The sequence below is a fragment of the Diabrotica virgifera genome, chromosome 6 (assembly GCF_917563875.1).
Source record: "Diabrotica virgifera virgifera chromosome 6, PGI_DIABVI_V3a".
NCBI lineage: Eukaryota > Metazoa > Arthropoda > Insecta > Coleoptera > Chrysomelidae > Diabrotica > Diabrotica virgifera.
In genome coordinates this window covers 232,983,054-233,000,694 of record NC_065448.1, presented here as the reverse complement: position 1 = coordinate 233,000,694, position 17,641 = coordinate 232,983,054, and the positions used below count along the sequence as shown (strand labels likewise).

At 31.6% G+C, this 17,641-nt stretch overlaps 2 protein-coding genes and 1 long non-coding RNA gene across 3 annotated transcripts; 1 reads left to right on the top strand and 2 right to left on the bottom strand.

Annotated features, from left to right (window-relative positions):
• Positions 1 to 3,066: 3,066 nt before the first annotated feature.
• LOC126887301 (uncharacterized) lies at positions 3,067 to 6,072 on the bottom strand. The gene is made up of 2 exons (XR_007699011.1): positions 5,776 to 6,072; positions 3,067 to 5,603 (listed from the first exon to the last, which is right to left on the bottom strand). It is a non-coding gene; the product is annotated as an uncharacterized LOC126887301 (long non-coding RNA).
• A 146-nt stretch (positions 6,073 to 6,218) lies between these two features.
• On the top strand, positions 6,219 to 10,087 carry LOC126887300 (INO80 complex subunit B). Its single transcript, XM_050654724.1, has 3 exons — positions 6,219 to 6,387; positions 6,455 to 6,858; positions 9,591 to 10,087. Exons 1-3 carry the CDS (start codon positions 6,384 to 6,386, stop codon positions 9,984 to 9,986), a joined length of 804 nt encoding a protein of 267 aa, XP_050510681.1. The 5' UTR covers positions 6,219 to 6,383; the 3' UTR covers positions 9,987 to 10,087.
• Positions 10,088 to 12,163: 2,076 nt separating this feature from the next.
• Positions 12,164 to 13,015, bottom strand: LOC114339446 (thioredoxin-like protein 4A). Its single transcript, XM_028290106.2, has one exon. It carries the CDS (start codon positions 12,882 to 12,884, stop codon positions 12,456 to 12,458), a length of 429 nt encoding a protein of 142 aa, XP_028145907.1. The 5' UTR covers positions 12,885 to 13,015; the 3' UTR covers positions 12,164 to 12,455.
• Between the last annotated feature and the right edge of the window lie 4,626 nt (positions 13,016 to 17,641).

Sequence of the window (17,641 nt, the reverse complement as noted above, 5' to 3'; positions counted from 1 at the left end):
TATGATCTGTAAGTTTAATTGGTTTGAAGTGCTTATTTTTGAAAACATTTGGTTTTATATTAAAAAAAAATTTCTAAAAATTTTTGAAAAATTTTATTTTTTCAAAATAACTTAAAAAGTATTAGTGATAAGAAAAATCTTAGAGAGTAAAAAAATTTAGGTTTTGCTATTATAAATATGATAGTTTCATTTTGTTTCTCCGTAAGAAAAAAATTGGTTAAGATATGGCTGTTCAAAATTTGCATACACTCGTGATTAGTGACCCATTCCAGCTTTCTCAATTATAACCCTTTCAAAAATAAACACTTTAAACCGGTGAGACTGACAGAGCATATAAAAAATAGATAGGTAAGTAAATTGTTTGTAAAGCGGTAGCGAATAATTTCATTTGGGGAGCTAAACACGGCGAGATTTTCATGATTTTTTACAAAAAAAAAGAGGACCAACTTTATTTTGAGCGTAACTCGCTTATTTGTAATGCTAAAACTTTTGTTAACAATTAAAACAAAGCTTTTTATAAACATTTTTAAACAAGTTTAAATGGGGTGTTCCCGAAAAGTGCTAAATTTTTTGGTGATTTCACCTAGAAATATTCGATTTGGAATTAGACGAATAAGAACGTACTTTTCATGGGTTACAACTTTGTTTTTATTTTATTGATAGACTTTACTGATAAACCATTTTTTGGGTTTTTTATAAGCTACACTTTTGCTAAGGATATTTTTTTTTGATAAAATATTTACTTTTTGAGTTATTTGCGAAAAACCGTCTGAAAAGGTAGATTTTTTTTGTCGAAAAATCAACATTTTCAATGGCAAATAACTCGAAAAGTATTTGACTTACGTAAAAAACTCTATAGAACAAAAGTTGCTTAAAATCAGTCAATGTATCCATTTCCTGTCTTGTCTTGAACATGTTTTTTTACCCCCTAGAAGGGGTGACTGTCACCCCCCAAGTTAAAGCAACCAACGGCACAATTTCAACTTTGAAGTGGAGAGAACCTAAATCCAAATTTTCATGCAATTCGGAGTTGCCCCTGAAAATTACACGGTATCGCCGAATTTCCCGTTCATTTAATGGGCTATTTGTATTTATTTATTACCTAATTATGTGAAAATTTAAAATTAAAATAAACAATTTATGATGTCATTTGTCATTTTTATTTATACTAATTTTCCACTCAATTAATAAATTCAATTATCAGTTGTTTATTAACGGGATAACAAAATGTTTTATTGTATTATTTATTATATTTTAATTCAGTACACAACCATAGACATAATAATATACAATATTTCATGTCCTACTTTTACTTGAAGAATACACATGAAATTATTTCAAATTTACTAAATTAAGGTCTGAATATTTAAATTACGGTTCTGTCGTAGCTTGTCACAAATTTCTCAATCCGAACCTGTGCTTTTCCTCAATACAAATGGCGGGCGCGTACTCGCAAACATCAAAGGCGGCATCCGAGAGTGGGCCTTCTGCTTGTTTTCTATTCTGTGACCAAAGTATACAGTCACTGCGCACGCTAAATAATGACGTCACTAGCTTGATGAAGTTTAATTCGCGTGTACCTAACTTTTTTATTTGCGTACACGTTAGCGTGTACCTAGACACAGCGTATTTTTTATAATAAATAAACTAAAAAGATGTTTTAATAAATTAGTAATTGCTAACTAAAATAATCCAAATAAAAACCTAACACGAATCAATGTCAATTTATTTGATATCATTTAATGTCAAAGTCCATGTTCATAAAAAGTATATTGTTTTATTGAGAGGAGTTCCTCAAAATAACGACATTAAATTGGGAGAGATTAAATATCCAGCACGCAACCGCACTGTTGCCAGATTTACATCTTTAGCGGGAAGTTTAAAATTTGACAGTTGTGTTTTCTCGAATCCGAATCTTAACCTTACTTTTACAGGTGATTATGTGTATGTAAATAAATTGAAACAAGTCTTGTTTGTATATACTGTTATTATTTAAAACTCTAAATAATTTATGTTAGTCTTTTAACAAAAATGAAGCTCAAAAAACTACACTTGTTTACAGTGCAAATGATTTTTTAATGGCAAGAGGGATTTAGGATTTCATTTGCAGGAAAAACATGGGCAACCTACCCAGTTGGTAAAATTGCAATTCAAAAACTCTTTAGGTAAGTATGGGTAACCTCCGCATTATTATTTATTTTTTAAGTATTAAGGTTGATATCAAAGGTAGTTTTATGTAGGTAGATACTAGATACAAGTAAGCTAAAAGTAGTATAACTTCCCATATAATCACCTGTTATGTTTTTGTAGATTTTACTGTCTGGATGGCACAGGAAGAGAAACAAAATAATGTTCTGTACTGCAGTCACAGGAGTACATAGTAGAGATATAATAAAAAAGCTGTTCAACATCACCGGACACCATTTAATTTTTAGAAAATGAAAAGTCTTCAGGTTGAATGCGATCTGTAGTATTGCTACATAATGAATGTGTTTAGATATGGTATTTTTTATTGAATAATCTATACAGGCCCAACTAAATGAATGTATACATATATTGCAGAAAGTGCATTTAATGGAGCAGCAAGTTTTTTTTGTGTTTCAATGAGGTATTCAGTTTTTTCTTTTAGTATATACACATTATCTTGTAAAATAGCAAGCTAATACAGTTCGATATCTAGACATTATAGAGCTTTCAACAGGTTTACCTTTTTTAAGCTTTATAATTCTTTCGACAGTTTTATTTCTTAAATAAACAATAACAACCGATGTTTCAATGGCCATATTATTGGTATTAATTCCATAACCCTTCCTATAACAATAGTCCCATTGTTGGAAGTTATTGCACTAGTTCTGCTGGAAATACTTACCAAAGTTGTATGTATCTGCATCATTCATCAGAAATTTCATTAAGATTTACTTGCCATGCCCTCTCTATGTACCAGGGACATAACAGTCTAGTAGGAACAGAAAACATTACGTTCAGGCATTGTAAAAAGTGTTATGTCTGACATGAAAATATTTGACTATATAATACCAGAACGCTCATGTATTTTTTCAAAAAAAGTGGGTAAATAAAAGTATCTTTTCTATTTGAACATAAGAAAACAATGGGAAATTCATACTGTCATAAGTTCAAAGTGATAGGAAATGAGCCCATGAGTTCCATAAATTGCGATTTACCAAACTTAATTAATATTTCCTTTTGCACAGCATTCATGGAAATACTTAAGACAAAAATCATTATTGTTAAATTCGGGATGATTATCAATTAGTATGCCCTGTTGGTTGTAAAATAATATTGGACATGACCCAGTCTGTAAGCATTCAATTACCCATAAATGAACACTGGTTGCGCCTACATCCATCTTTCAAATCAATGTCATAGGAGTGTTTAATGTTCGTGTTATCTTGTCTTGTAAGTAAATCAGCTCTCAATAATATTTAAAAAATGGACTAGTGGTAACATTTTTGTTTTAAATTATATTGTGTATATGCAAATATTTTACTTACATTTTTGAATATGCCCATAATGTGTTTTAAAATAATAAATGTTACTGCACAACAATCAGTTTGAATATTTTTAGATATGTACTAGTATTTGATTAGTACACGAAATGCAGCAGACATGTTCTCTCTTCTATCTTAAGAGCTGATTTAATCTCTACTTGTATCTGTAAAGTTTATCATTTTTCCCATAGCCAATTTTAACACTCCCGGTTCCTCAACGTCTATATCCAAACCTGTTACAATCACATTATCATATTTCTCTTCTCGTTCTCTAGGTAATCTAGTCTAGTAATTAATTCTCGAACTGTCTTGTTTGTATTAAATATCTTAATTATGTACTTATTTTATTTTTATAATGAAAATTAATAAATTAACCATATGCAGCACAGCAAACAAATGTTTTCGGAAATATATTTATAAGAATTTAATTGCCTCTTTTTTGTATAGGTATGACATATTAAGTAAAAACTACTACATTTATTAACATAATATTTATTATTATACATAAGTAAAAACTATTTTTATAGCTAGGAATTACTTTATTAAATGGTCTTAAACCTGTTCATAAATTTTGTTACTATATTTTTTAATTCCGATTATAACAATAATAACTTTTTAGTTTAGATTTAGGTCAAAGTGTGTAATGTCATGTTTTATGTATTTTTTAACCCTAACACATTTGTATGTAGCAAATCATATTTGTTATTCTTATCTTATTTTAATTATATTCATTTAAGTTTTGATTTAATGAAATAAACCTATCAGTCAAAAAACTGTTGTTTAGTTGTGTACACCCAAAAACTAGCTTGAGGTAATACAGACGTCAATTGAATATGACAAATCCACGTCATAAAGACGTCTTTCTATGGTCAAAATGTCAGCCTAAAGACGTCATTTATTATGTCTTATGTCACAAAATTACCACAATAAAACGTTAAATATAAAATTGCTCAATTTAATGTCATTCAAGTTCCATGTGATGTATAGGGTTTTTCATCAACAGTCATTTGTTTCGGCTTCTGTCAGATTTCATATAATCCGTGTATAATATTAATATACACAGATTATACGAAATGTGACAGAAGCCCGAAACAAGTACAATCGATGAAAAGCCCAATTGATGGCAAATTGGTTATTAAACCTGACATTTCGGTCATGTTTATGTCACCGATCAATTAAGACTAAAAAAACACCTCATTTAGATGTTACTCTGTTTGCTGGTCAGTTAGATGATTTGAAATACATGGATTACTGAATTTTAAAAAAGTTAAGAAAAGGTAAACTATGGAAGCACTGGGTAAAGAAGAAAGATGCATTAAATATAATAAAAAAAGACAACCTATGACAATAAAACATTAACATCAAAATTGTTAACCTTTATTCTGCTCATACTTAACATAATCTTCCTAGTTGAAGTCCACATACTGTGTATTAAAACTTAAAGCCACTTTGTGGGCGTTTTTGGCATATTTTAATAATTGTTTTTAATAGTAAAATGTATTAACAAAATAGATATAAAATTATTATTATTAACACATTCATGAACACGCTTCGCCTGTAGCCACGTCTTCTTATACTGCTACCTATATCTTCTTATTCTTACTTGCTTTGGCTTTCAATATAAACCACAATAATACCACCATTCATTTTTAAGTATATTATATATGTACCTATATTATGTAAGAAAATAGAATTTACCTAATAACTCACCTCGTCCCCAGGTAAAGTAAAGGTGCTACACCACTTAAATGTTTTTTCATTCTTATTTATTTTGTAACTTTAGCCAGAAGTTATATGATGGGAATTATTCAAACAATAAATATTAATACTATTAAAACTAATACCTATTAATATTCTAAATAATTATTTAATACTAAAATAAAGAAAAATGTCTATCTATACTACATTAATTGAGACAACATTTTCACTTTTCTTTTTGCAGGATCCTTGGGATTTTAAAGCTCTTCTCTATCTTGTTTTGTACAATAATTGTTTGAGAATGGCATACATACATAATAAGATGTTTCATGTTCTTGTACTCCTGTGACTGAATATTATTTTGTTTCTCTTTCTGTGACATCCACACAGTAAAATCTACAAAAACAGAACAGGTGATTACATGGGAAGTTATACCAGTCTATATTCATTGGTTATACTACTTATAGCTTACATTTATCTAGTATCTACCTACATAAAACTACCTTTGATATCAATATCAACCTTAATACCCAAAAAAATTAATAATAATGTGGAAGTTGTTCCATACCTACAAATTTTACCAACTGGGTAGGTTGCCCATGTTTTTCCTGCAAATTAAATCGTAAATCCCTATTATTGCCATTAATTTGCACTGTAAACAAGTATATCTCTTTTGAGTTTAATTCTTTTCATAAGACTAACATAACGAGTTTTAAATTATAACATAGCATATTTTAGTACATTACTTGGTTCAATTTATTTACATTGTACATTTTTTGTACATAATCAAATCACCTGTAAAGTAAGGTTAAGATTCGGAATCAAAAAAATACAACTGTCAAATTTTAAACCAACTGACATTAGATATTTTAAAATTCCCGCTAAAAGAAAAGAAGTAAATCTGGCAACAGTGCGGTTGCGTGCTGGATATTTAATCTCTCCCCATTAAATTGGTCTATTTAGTCGTAGGGCTTTCAGGCTTTCGTATAAAATGAATTTTTAGGAGGAAAAACGCAGCAGGAAAATGCTGATTAGTCAAATGAAAAAAGTAGAAGAGAGAATTTTAATAACTTGTCACCTTGTCCCTTGTCAGTGTCATGGGTGTCATGTCATATGCATCTGCTTGTCATATGTCACTATGATTTAAATTAAAAATATAAATAAACCTAAATAAAGATGGGTAAGTTCAAGTTCAACATTTTCTAAATGTATATCTAATAATTATTATTATAACATAATGATTTTAGATCAAGACATACCATCTCCAAAACGACCCAGTAAGAAAATAAAAAAGAAATCTAAACCCATAACTTTCGAAGAGGGCTCTTCTTCAAATGATCTAGTCATAGTAGACGAAATTGTTACTACTCCTCCTAAAGCAAAAACAATAACACCAGTTAAAAATGCGGTACCATCGACTTCCAGCTCGAGTAAAAGACGAAAAAAGAGAGATAGTGCTTCAAGTGATGAAGAACGATGGTTAACAGCCATAGAATCTGGCAAGTTAGAAGATGTAGATGATGAGCTGAAGAAAATCAAATCGAAAGATCCAGCGCTTATGACAGCGAGACAGAGAGCTATGTACGATAGAACTGGAGAGGGAACGTCTGTGGCCACCCCTACGTTAATGTCCCTGCCAACAGGATATAAGGTACATTTGTTTATCTTCCTATCTTATATTTCTTTCCCATGTATGCCTCTTATATTCCATGTTGCCATTTTTAAAATGGCCTTTATTATCTTCCTCTAGTTTTCTGAACTAAACTTACGTGCATAGAAATCGGCCCACTTAAAAATTTGGTAATTTTTGATGTCTCATATTTCTTAAACCTGTTGGCCGATTTAAGTGAGTTTTTGAACATGTTATAGCCTGATTCTTTAGCAATACCACCCTAATAAGATTGTTGCTAAACAGGTAAATTTTCATTGTATACTGGGTGTACCAATCAAACTGTGTTTGTTTCTCAAAGTTCGCATCACCCTGTGGAATATTCTAGCATTTATAAAATACTGAAATTAAAACCCAACTATCATCATCATCATCATTGGCTCGACAGCCCTTTCTGGGTCTTGGCCTGTTCCAGGATTCTTCTCCACTCTGATCTGTTTCGTGCTTTTTTTCTCCAGTTTTTTATTTTTAAGGTTTTTATATCATTTTCTATTTGTTCTAAATATCTCAGCTTCGGTCTTCCTCTTGTTCTTTTTCCTACTGGCATCTGTTTGAATATTTTGTTTGGTATTTCGCCCTCTTCCATTCTTTCTACATGTCCCATCCAACGCAGCCGTCCTATTTTAATGAATGTTATGATATCCGGATCCTGGTATATTTCGTATAGTTCAAAGTTGTACCTTCTTCGCCAAATTCCATTTTCTTTTGTGCCCTTATATATGTGTTGCAAGATTTTTCTTTCAAAGGTGGCTAGCAATGTTTCCTCTCTTTTAGTGAGTGTCCAGGTTTCTGAGCCGTATGTGAGTACTGGTCTTATTAAGGTTTTGTATATTTGGCATTTTGTTTTCCTTGCGAAGTTGTCTGATCTTAGTTGCCGAATTAAGCCATGGTAACTCTTATTGGCAATAAATATTCGCCTCTTCACTTCCTCTGCTACATTATTATCAGATGTGACTAGGGATCCCAAGTATGTAAAGTTTTTTACCCCCTCAATGTTGTATTCTCCTATTGTTATATTTTGTGGCTGCCTTATTTCTGTGTTTTTACTTACCTGCATATATTTTGTTTTGTTCTGGTTGATTTTAAGGCCACTATTTTGTGCAGCTCGTTCTATTTGATTGAATGCCTCTATCATTTCTCTTCTTGATCTTACGATTATGTCAACATCATCTGCAAATGCTAGTATTTGCATGCTTTTATTAATTATTGTTCCTAGAGTATTGACTGTTGTGTCCCTCATTATTTTCTCGAGTATGATGTTGAACAAGATGCATGATAAAGCGTCTCCCTGGCATAGTCCCTTTTTCACATCTATTGTTTCCATTAGTTCGTTTTGTATCCGGATTTTACTTTCTACTTTTAGAGAGTCTTTTATCAGTTCTATTAGTTGTGTTGGTATATTAAATTCTTTCATTGCTTTTATTAAGAATTCTTGGTTTATATTGTCATATGTGCTTTCGAAGTCTATGAAGAGATGATCTGTGTCGATGTTATGTTCACTTGTTTTTTCGAGGATCTGTCGCAGAACAAATATCTGGTCTATTGTTGACTTCTGTCTACAGAAGCCACTTTGGTACCTGCCAATTATTTTAAGAGCCTCGATAGCCTCAGGTTTTCTCAACATTCTGTTTTTTGATTCATTCGTTTATGTTGGATAATAAAAAAGTTAGATACTTTCATACCTAGACATGTTCTTCATCAATACACGGTGTTTTAAAATAAGTGCGACAAACTATAAGGAGTAATTCTGCATGAAAAAATCATGACAGTTGGCTTTATAAACGTATGTCTGAAAATATTTTGTTTCCGAGATATGGGATGTTGAATTGTTTCTTACAAACTGACGATTTATTTATTGCTTTAAAACCAGTTGAAATATGCAAATGAAATTTGGTAGGTTTAAAGAGATAATTATTGCGGATTTTTTGATATAAAATTAACAATTTTATATTCACCATTAGCATGCATATGGGTAATATGATCGGTCATATTCATATTACATGTATGCGCGCTAATGATGAATATTAAATTCTTAATTGTATGTCAAAGAATGTGCAATAACTACGTCTTAAAACCCACCACATTTCATTGGCATATCTCAACCGGTTTTAAAGCAATAAAATAAATCGTCAGTTTGTAAGAAAAAATTCAACATCCCGTATCTCGGAAACGAAACATTTGCGGACATACGTTTATAAAGCCAACTTTCATTAGTTTTTCATGCAAAATTATCCCTTAAAGTTTGTCATACTAATTTAGAAACACCGTGTATTGCTGAAGAACATGTCTAGTTGTTAAAGTATCTAACTTTTTTATTATCCAACATAAACGAATGAATCAAAAAACAGAATGTTAAGAAAACCTGAGGCTATAGTTGGGTTTTAATCTCAGTATTTTATAACTGCTAGAATATTCCACAGGGTGATGCGAACTTTTAGAAAAAAAACACAGTTTGATTGGTACACCCGGTATACAATGAAAATTTACCTGTTTAGCAACAATATTATTAAAGTGGTATTGTTAAATATCAGGTTGTAACATGTTCAAAAAATCAGTTAAATCGGCCAACAGGTTTAGGAAATATGAGACATCAAAAATTACCAAATTTTTAAGTGGGCCAATTTCTATGCACGTAAGTTTAGCTGGTATTGTATTGTTTGTAGCTTTTTCTATCACATTTTTCAATCTTACTTAATGTAATAATTTTGTTATAGGAAAAAGTAATGACAGCCGAAGCAATTCAAAAAGCAGCAATTAAATCCCAAAAACGAAAACAACTAGCAGACGAAAAGAGAGAAAAAGACAAGAAGAAAACCATGGAGAAACTACTTAAAAAACAAGACTCCAAAGCTATTAAACAAGCCAGACCTAGAGTGGTGAGAACCACGATTCCCTCAGTACTATATAAACAAACTTGTGATATAACAATCTTGGCATTTCCAGAGGGTTTTGATTTTCCGTTGAAAGTCCAACAAGCACCGAAGGTTCCTTCTCCTGTTTATTGCAGTATGGGGTGTGGGAACGTCAAGAAATATTCTTGTGCTCAGACTGGAGTTCCTTTGTGTAGTCTACGGTGTTATAAAAATAATATAGCAAGGTTTATTATTTAAACTAAAAAAAGTATTATGTTCTGAATTAATGTATTTAATTTATAAGTATGTATCATAATACACATAATTTATAGTTTTAATATATGGTTTTTAATTTAAAAGTCTTTTTTTTAAGTTTTACACTCTTGCAGACAAGATGAAAAGTCTTCAGAAAAGTCAAATGAAGTTGTAGGGACCTTGAAAAACATTTGTTTTTTATATAATAGATAGAAATATACTGTGAAGTATATTTTAACTCCTGGCAAGGAGTTATGTGCTGTCTTGAGCCCTACCATTCTCGAAGCGCTTGGAGCCCTTTTGAATAATCGAGGTGATGCTGCATAGTCTAATTTCTATGACCTACCATTGAGAGGAATAACTCAAGATATTTCTATAGGTTTAGGACTAGCTCCAAATAATATAAATAGAGTACGAATTAGATTTTAGTCTCAAAACTAAATAAAATAGGTATATAATTATTAATAAATTAGAACTTAAATCACTTTACAATATATCATAAAAAATACATATCATATGTCACATTTTTGTCAATTTTTTGTTTTCTTTATTTTGTTATTGGCCTTCAACCCCTTTGGGTATAATTTATATTTTGTTTTATTGATCATTTTGATTTTCTTCACATATTTCATCAGCTGAATATATATAGAGGCTCCCAAGATAATCTAGATTATTTTGGGAATGCTCTGTCTGACATATTTGAGAAAGCTCTGTAAGTCTTCTAGGTACATTGACATGATTTAAGGTGACTCTGGATGATTTCTAAGCAGTCTAGATTCTAGATTATTTCAAGAGTCTGGAAGATTTTAGACAAGCATGGGGTGTTTCGGCCCGTTTTCTAGATGAATGTTAATTTATATTCTTAAAGATATTAGAGTAATGTGGAATATTTTGGGATTGTCATGTAATATTAGGGGAAGCTTCGGATGATTTCAGAGGGATATGGAATTTTTCGGGGACTGTAAGGAATTTCAGGTTGCATGAAATGATTTTGGTGGTTCTGTTGTACTTTAGCATAACTTAAAGAGGTTTTGGAAGAATTTTTAGGAAATCGTAGTTATATGATTTCAGGATAGTGGAAATACTTGCAGAATATCTGGGAATTTTACAACCAGCATGGTTTAAGCTGGAAAGCTTTAAAGCAGTCTGGAATGTTTTGGGGCATGCTTGTAACTTTTCAGAAAACTGGAAGAGTTTGGAACAATTTGAAGTGTTTCAAGTGGGTTCTTGAGATATCCAGAATAAGATGGGATGATTTTGGTTAGTCTGTAGGCTTTGAGGTAAACTGACGCAGTTTAAGGAGGCTCTGATGTGTTTCGGAGAGGCAGAGAATTTTCAAGCAGCATATAATGATTTTGTAGTGCTTCAGTGTAAACTTACGTAACTTGAGGTGACTAGGCAGAATTTAAGAGCAGTTTGGAAAGTTTTAGCAGTGCCTGGCCGATTTTAGATAAGCATGGGGAGTCTTAAAGGCTTTAGGTCAGTGTACTATCTGACAAACGAGTCCTGGCGGCTGACCTTGCCCGAAAATACACAGCGATAAATGCACAATACAACAAGGTCACGCGCCACGTCTCGCTTTTTCGATAGTACTGTATTTTGTGCTATCCTGTAACCATTGATGAACCTCTGGAAGACTTTAGAGGAACCAAAAGAAACATCAGGTTGTTCCATAGACCTTCAAAGTAAACTTATTCATGATTGAAAGAGGTTCTAACGAATTTCTGAACAGTCTGGAGAACTTTGGGAGGTTCTAGAGAATTTCATTCCGTATAGAATTATTTTGGTGGCTTTGTAGTGCTTGGGGATAAACTGGCATAATTTAACAACATGATTCAGAAGTTTTCACAAGACCAGGTTCTTATGGACTTGGTCCGTATTTTGACTTTGAAAATAAAATGTTTATTATTATCTATTCTTAACAAAAAGGTCAGTCAGACTTAGATAACATTAACTTAGATTACTAATTAGATAGTTTAGATAAGATATATTATGTTTATGTATGTACTATTTACTTTGTTTCTAACCGCATGGTCTAATCCTAAAGCCAATAAAAAAAAGATAGGGGTGATACAATGGACCCGCCATAGGAGGTCTCAGAGTCTGAAGGGCTCACAAGTGGGCCCTTCCCCAATGTACCATCCATAGATTTCAGCTTAAAACTGGAAATAAAACAAGTATTTCATAAAAAAACATTTATTAAGATCACATAACATAAATAGAAGGTATACCCCATTCCACGAATATAAGATCCTCTTGGATTATCCTGACAACGAATATTTTACTGTGCAAAATATGAAGAACGAAAGTAAATTGCAAATTATATTGTTCTTTATTGTAGTAATTATTAGATCAAAATACTTTCGTACTTCTTATGTTGCACACTAAAATATTCGTTGTCGCGATAACCCAAAAGAGTCGTATATTTGTGGAATACGAATACACCATATACCTAGCTTATACAAAAGTAAATTAATATCTATATTTAGTCGAATAATCTTTGGGTGACACTACCAAACCCCTGCCTTTCCTAGCCCCCCTATACACTGTCTCCACTATATCTATCATCTCCTGTTTATCCTCAAGCGGCCAATTAATCTTATTATTGTTACCAGTTCCCAAATCTATCATAATGTGCTTGTTTCTAAAGAAGAACATCACTGTACATGGATCATACAATTCGTACATTTTATTAAAGTCCGGCACTTCTGTGATGTCTACCAAGTAAATCACTGCAAAGTTTTTCACTTTTTCTGCGATACTGTACAACACTTCATCCATTTTCATGCAAGAAGGGTCCCAATCGTGCCCGAATCTGATCACTACCACTCTGTCTTCCTCTGAGAGTATGGCTTGGTCCACTTGCCAGCCGTTGTGTAAATGAGCTAACATATACGACATCTTGAAGTGTTTTAATTACTTATCGTTAAATATATTCTATATTCTCAATGAATTTATTATTAAATCAATTAGAAATACAAATAGAAATCTACTGTTTATTTTTATATTATTATACTGTCAGTGTCAAGTGTCAATCTGACTGAAGGTCTGAAGCTGTCATAAAAATTCTGTTTTAGCAACGTTGCCAAGACAACTATTGGTATCTTAAAATTTATGGAAATCCTCGATTTTAAATCTTGTTATTTTCATGGGCTATCTCTTTAACAACTTTCACCTACCTATCATAAAGATCTAAACCTAAAATTTATAATTTAATTAAATTACTTAAACCATAGATGTAGTAGTAATAAGAAACAATACAAGAAAAATAGAATGAGATTGAATAACAATGGAAACGGCTAAAAGAGTAGTGAGAAGAGTGAAAGAAAAACATCAAAGAAAAGAGCTTTGGTTTGATGAAGAATGTAAACAAAACAAGTAATAGCCAAAAGAAATTAATAAACAGGTGCAGTAAATCCAAAGAAGCACACGGAATAAAGAAGAGGAGATGCGAAAACGACCTATGTAATATGGATTGAGGAAGATTTCAATCAGGGTGACACTATAGAGGAGAATATAAATTCCTGAAACAACTCAGGGGAGGGATATACACAACGCACTAATCTTTTTATAAATAGTTAAGCACAAAAAATTATTAGTGGCGACGAAGCAACAAAAGTAGGATATGGAAAACTACTTCGAGAGTCTGATAATAGACCAAGTACAAACAAACAGATCATGCGTGATTTTGAGATAACACGATCAGAATTAGAATAATGAATTAACATACCCACCCACAAGACACGAAATATTGGATGACATCAAAGCCTTTGAAGAATAATAAATCCCTAGGGATTGACAATCTACCCGCTACAATTCTCAAAATTGGAGGACACTCACTGATAGATAGGTTCCACAAACTAACAACAGATGTGTGGAACACAGAAGAAATTCCAGGAACTGAAAAAAAGCAATTATATGCCCAATCCACAAGAAGAGAGACAAATTTTAGTTACAAGATCTATAGAGGCATATTTATCCTTACCACAGTATAGGAGAATCAGTTGGCTCACTTCTCCAAAAATTTGTTCCATTTTTCCGAAGATGCGCGAACTTGTCCAAATTGGAACATAGAAAACAATGTATTTTTCTAGGAGTGAGCCTTCTGATTCTCCTATGCTGTGTCCTTACTCTGTGTGAGTTATAATAAGATGTTTACGTGGATCCTAAACCGGAATTGAGTTACCTACTTCACAGAACAAATCGTAGTAGAATATCAGGCCGGATTTAGGCTAGGATGGTTTACTATTGATATAAATAAATTAAAGTATTATTAATGAAATACATAAAACAAATTTAGCTAAACCATATTTTCGTATCCATTATCCATTTCCATAGCATTTGTCGTTATAGTTTTATTTAGTCCAGTTCGGAGGCATCTTGATGATTCTATAACAAAATGTTTTTTATGTGGTTGGGTTGTTTGCCCAACGCACAACCCTTCTCCTTTCTCATCCTGGACTTGGGACCAGGCAATGGCGGAGTTCAAATTTAGCTAAAGCTGGAAGCAAATTATCGAAAAAGGGACCGGATCAAGTTGTAAGCAGCTGTTTATGGATGTTTTTTAAAAATGTAAATCAAGATGGCATTCGAAAAATCGTATTATATTCCGACAATAATTGAGGAAGGTGTTTGAAAATGCACACATATGTGACTTTGGATCTATAAATAACACTGGTTCCTTAATTGCCATACTAGCATCAAAATGACAGCATCTACGATATATGTGATAGAAATTGCAAAAAACGTCAGTCTACTATTTTTTACTTCTGACCAGTAGATTAGTCGTTCAAAATGGAAAAAGTTGTATATGTTTCTTTTCATAAGCATTTTTCAGTGCGTCACAAATGATAGAAAAAAAGGTAAGTCCGTGATAATATACATTTTAGTGACATGACATTTTAGTTAAATCTGCATGACAGTTGTCACATTTTATTTGCAATTTGGCATAAAATCAAATCAATTGTGTTTATTGCATTTATAAAATGGTATTTTCTTTGATTTGTATAGTCTTATAAATTGAACAGATTATATTCGTAGATATATTATATAATTCGTATTTTTTTTATTATAGCGCCATTTATTGACAACTAGAATAAATGTCATAAATGTCACCGACGAAATGTAATCACCGACGCGTTTTTTCTGTCACATGCAATTTAATGCGTTAGAAAGAAATCGAAAAACTGTGACTCACTGAAAGATCCTCATGAGAAAAAGCATAATCATATCGACACCCCCATCGAACAAGGTTGTAACTCATTTTTAGCGATTTTACAGGAGAGGCAAAAAACGAAAATAAGAATTTTTAAAAATTTGTAGTAAAATGATTAGACCCTTTTACACTAACGTGATACGATATTTATAAACATAATAGGGGATTACTGTGAGATGTATGCTTTGTAATTTTATTAGCTATTGAGAATCTTCAGTTTGATTGAGATACAACCTTGAGATTAAACATTAGTATTCGTAGAAAAAGGTTGTAACTCGCCTAACAACCATTTTACACTCTCCGTGTTAATTATTTTTCCCGTTTAACTATTAAAAGGTTGTATGTTTTGAGTTATTTGGAATATAGCTAGGAGAAAATTAGTTTTTATGGTATATTTAAACAAAATATCAACTCACAGTTTACACAATTTTAATTGGAAATTATAAATTTTACAATAACAATAATATTCAACACAACTTCTATCAATATTAAAAAATCATGGTATAAAATATCTCAAATTTTTCTCACTTTTATTGCGTATCTGTAAATATTTAATTTTAAACCATTTTACTTTATTACTTTACTCTTTTACTATTAATATCTACTTCAAAATTAACATGTGTGCCCTTATATGGGTTAAAATTTAGAATTTGCTTCTGATTTATTTCATTTACGGATTTAGGCTTGCCTGATGTTTTGGCATATCGTATCATGGTTATCCATTGGTGTGGAGCATATACGACTCAATATTTTTTCTGTTTTTCTGTAAGGGCATGCATTGAATCACCCTCGTTTTGTGAATGTGCTGTTTCTAAAAATACATGTGTAATGTTAATATTAAACTTTTTCACTACATAGAAGTACGTAGCAAACACTATTCGATACTTATTTTTTCCACCGTATATACCAAAAAGGAAAAAAAACTCCGCAAATCCGTTTTTACTTTTATTTCGATAATTTGACTTATGAGATGCACCATATATGTTTGAATACGTTATAAATTAAACATACGTGCAACAAAGTTGTAACTCATTTAAAAATCTTGTTAATCATAAAGAAAGTAAATATTTTACATAGGGAGTATCCAGTGTTATTGGCTTCTTCAAGCTAAAATGGTGTAAAATGGCATACGTAACTTAAAATACAACTTATTATTAGCCAAACTATTGAGAATTAAACTATGTCGTTTATATTGACGTGTGCGCAATTTTTTGCTGAATTCGCCTTTGTTGAAATCTGAAAAAAGATGTAACTTGAGTTACAACCTTGTTCGATGGGGGTGTCGATATGTTGTATAATCTGTGTATAATATCAAATACTATTGACAGTCAATAGTATTTGATAATATCAATATACACGGATTATACAAAATATGACAGGAGCTCGAAACAAATGACTGTGAATGAAAGGCACCATGTGCAAAGATCCGATGGATCAACTGTATGCCACAATTTACGTTGGGAGGATTGACATGACAACACTGTAAATCGAAAATGTCACTGTCACTAATAAGACCACATGCACATGACATGAATTGTCAAATTTTGTAAACACAAGAATTAAGGACACGTAAATTTGTGCCTATTTCCAATCAATTATTTTCACATCGCATCAATAGTTTCATAGAAGATTCTAAAATGGCTGGGTGCTTGCCTTGTTTCATCATTCCACTACTTCTATTTATTTTTCACCGATTCATCCAACCAATACTACTAAAATTCTGGAACCCATGGGAGAAATCTTCCATCAAAAAGGACGGAGAAAAAGAAAATTGTACCTTTAGCTGCGAGTGTGCTTGGATGAAGAAAAAGCCAGTTGAAGATAAAGACAAAGAGGCAGTGACTACACCTGAAGATAAAATTAAAGCATCATAAACTGTGAATTTGAGTTTCTAGTGCTCATCCTAACCATTGACTATACTTGCAATTTCATTGTTTGTTTTAATGTATTTATGATAAGTAAGTAATTCTATGATGTGAGTATATCAACAATATTTGTATTCGTATCTGGTACAATTTATAAATGATATGACAATGTATCAGTTTTGGATTAATTCATTCATATTTAGCTATATACTTGCAGATGTATCAGTTATGGTACAAATGATATGTATCAGTCTTGGATTAATTCTTTCATATTTAGCTATTAACTTGCAGTATTTTAAAACGGAAAACACATCGTCGACCTAATCTGTAAACTGCGTAACTCTATTTATCCAAATTAGGAGGCACAAAAAAGTATCTCTCTAAATATGACTAATGCGAAAACTACGTATCTCCCAATTCAAAAGATTTGATGGTAAAACGGAATATTTTATAGATACACACATTGCTAAAATTTGTATATTGTTTAATAAGTATTTAATATTTCTTACCACCAACTTTTTCTTGAAAATATCACTTTCTGAACAGTGATATGTCAGTCATGTGGAATGACAAACTAG

Bases quoted from the DNA above. Each gene is read 5' to 3' on its own strand.
- LOC114339446 (XM_028290106.2), bottom strand. From the start codon at position 12,884: ATGTCGTATATGTTAGCTCATTTACACAACGGCTGGCAAGTGGACCAA.
- LOC126887300 (XM_050654724.1), top strand. The intron at 6,859-9,590 runs GTACATTTGTTT...ATTTTGTTATAG, and splicing joins CCCTGCCAACAGGATATAAG to GAAAAAGTAATGACAGCCGA.